At 69.4% G+C, this 882-nt stretch overlaps 1 protein-coding gene across 1 annotated transcript in view; it reads right to left on the reverse strand.

Annotated features, from left to right (window-relative positions):
• Positions 1–295: 295 nt before the first annotated feature.
• RNF208 (ring finger protein 208) overlaps positions 296–882 on the reverse strand; it is a 3,538-nt gene continuing 2,951 nt past the window's right edge. Inside the window, exon 2 of the mRNA XM_009283448.1 lies at positions 296–770. Within this exon, the coding sequence (XP_009281723.1) occupies positions 296–770 (475 nt within the window). The remainder of the gene's footprint in view (positions 771–882) is intronic.

Raw genomic sequence — 882 nt, forward strand, 5'->3', positions numbered from 1 at the left:
ACAGGATGGGGGGGGCCGGAGCCCCTTGGATGCGCTGGTGGACATGCTCCCCATCCCAGCGTCCCTCTCCCTGGGCACCACCGGGGCGTAGGGGTCTGCCGCCAGGTCCCAGCATCCCCATTGCTCCCCGCCAGCGAGGACACCAGTCCCATGTCCTTGGCCGCGGCGAGGATCGGAGCATCCCCAGGCTGTGCCACGGGCAAAGAAGGGACCGGGGACCGGCCGCAGCACAGCGCCATTCTCTCCCACCCGCCGGCCGCCCCGCTGCCGGGAGGTGTGGGCAGGGGCGCGGGGCTCACATGATGGTGCAGGAAGACAGCGGGTTTCGGATGTGGCAGGTGCAGGCAGCCCCGCAGTACTGGCGAAAGGTCTGGTAGCAGCTGCGGTCGGTGTCGCTGCTCCACTGGACGGGGTTGGCGGCCAGAGCCTCGGCCGGCAGTCTGTTGAGGATACTGGTGTTGACGGCCAGCGCCGCCAGCCCGTAGTCGGTGAAGAGGACGGTCTCCCGCTTGCAGGTGGGGCAGGAGATGAACTTGTACTTGGGGCAGGACTCGTAGAGGATCTGCAGGCACTCCTCGCACACTGAGTGCAGGCAGGAGAGGATGCGGGGCCGCTTGTTGGTGAAGTTGTACATGTGGCCGCAGGTGGGGCACTCGAGGGGCTCGCAGGGGGTCGAAGGGTGCAGCACGTACTGGTTGACGATCACCTCATCCGACGGCGGCTGCCGGTGGTAGCAGACCTCCGAGCTGCCCTTCCGCTGGCTCTGGTACCCCCCGACCCCCTCCGGCTGGCTCTGGTCCCCGCGCTCGCGCCGCGGCAGGGGGGGAGTCCGGGGCAGCGGCAGGGGGCCGGGGGCAAGGCAGGGATGTCCCCACTCCCCAC

Source organism: Aptenodytes forsteri, unplaced genomic scaffold (genome assembly GCF_000699145.1).
Source record: "Aptenodytes forsteri isolate BGI_AS27 unplaced genomic scaffold, ASM69914v1 Scaffold534, whole genome shotgun sequence".
Classification (NCBI taxonomy): domain Eukaryota; kingdom Metazoa; phylum Chordata; class Aves; order Sphenisciformes; family Spheniscidae; genus Aptenodytes; species Aptenodytes forsteri.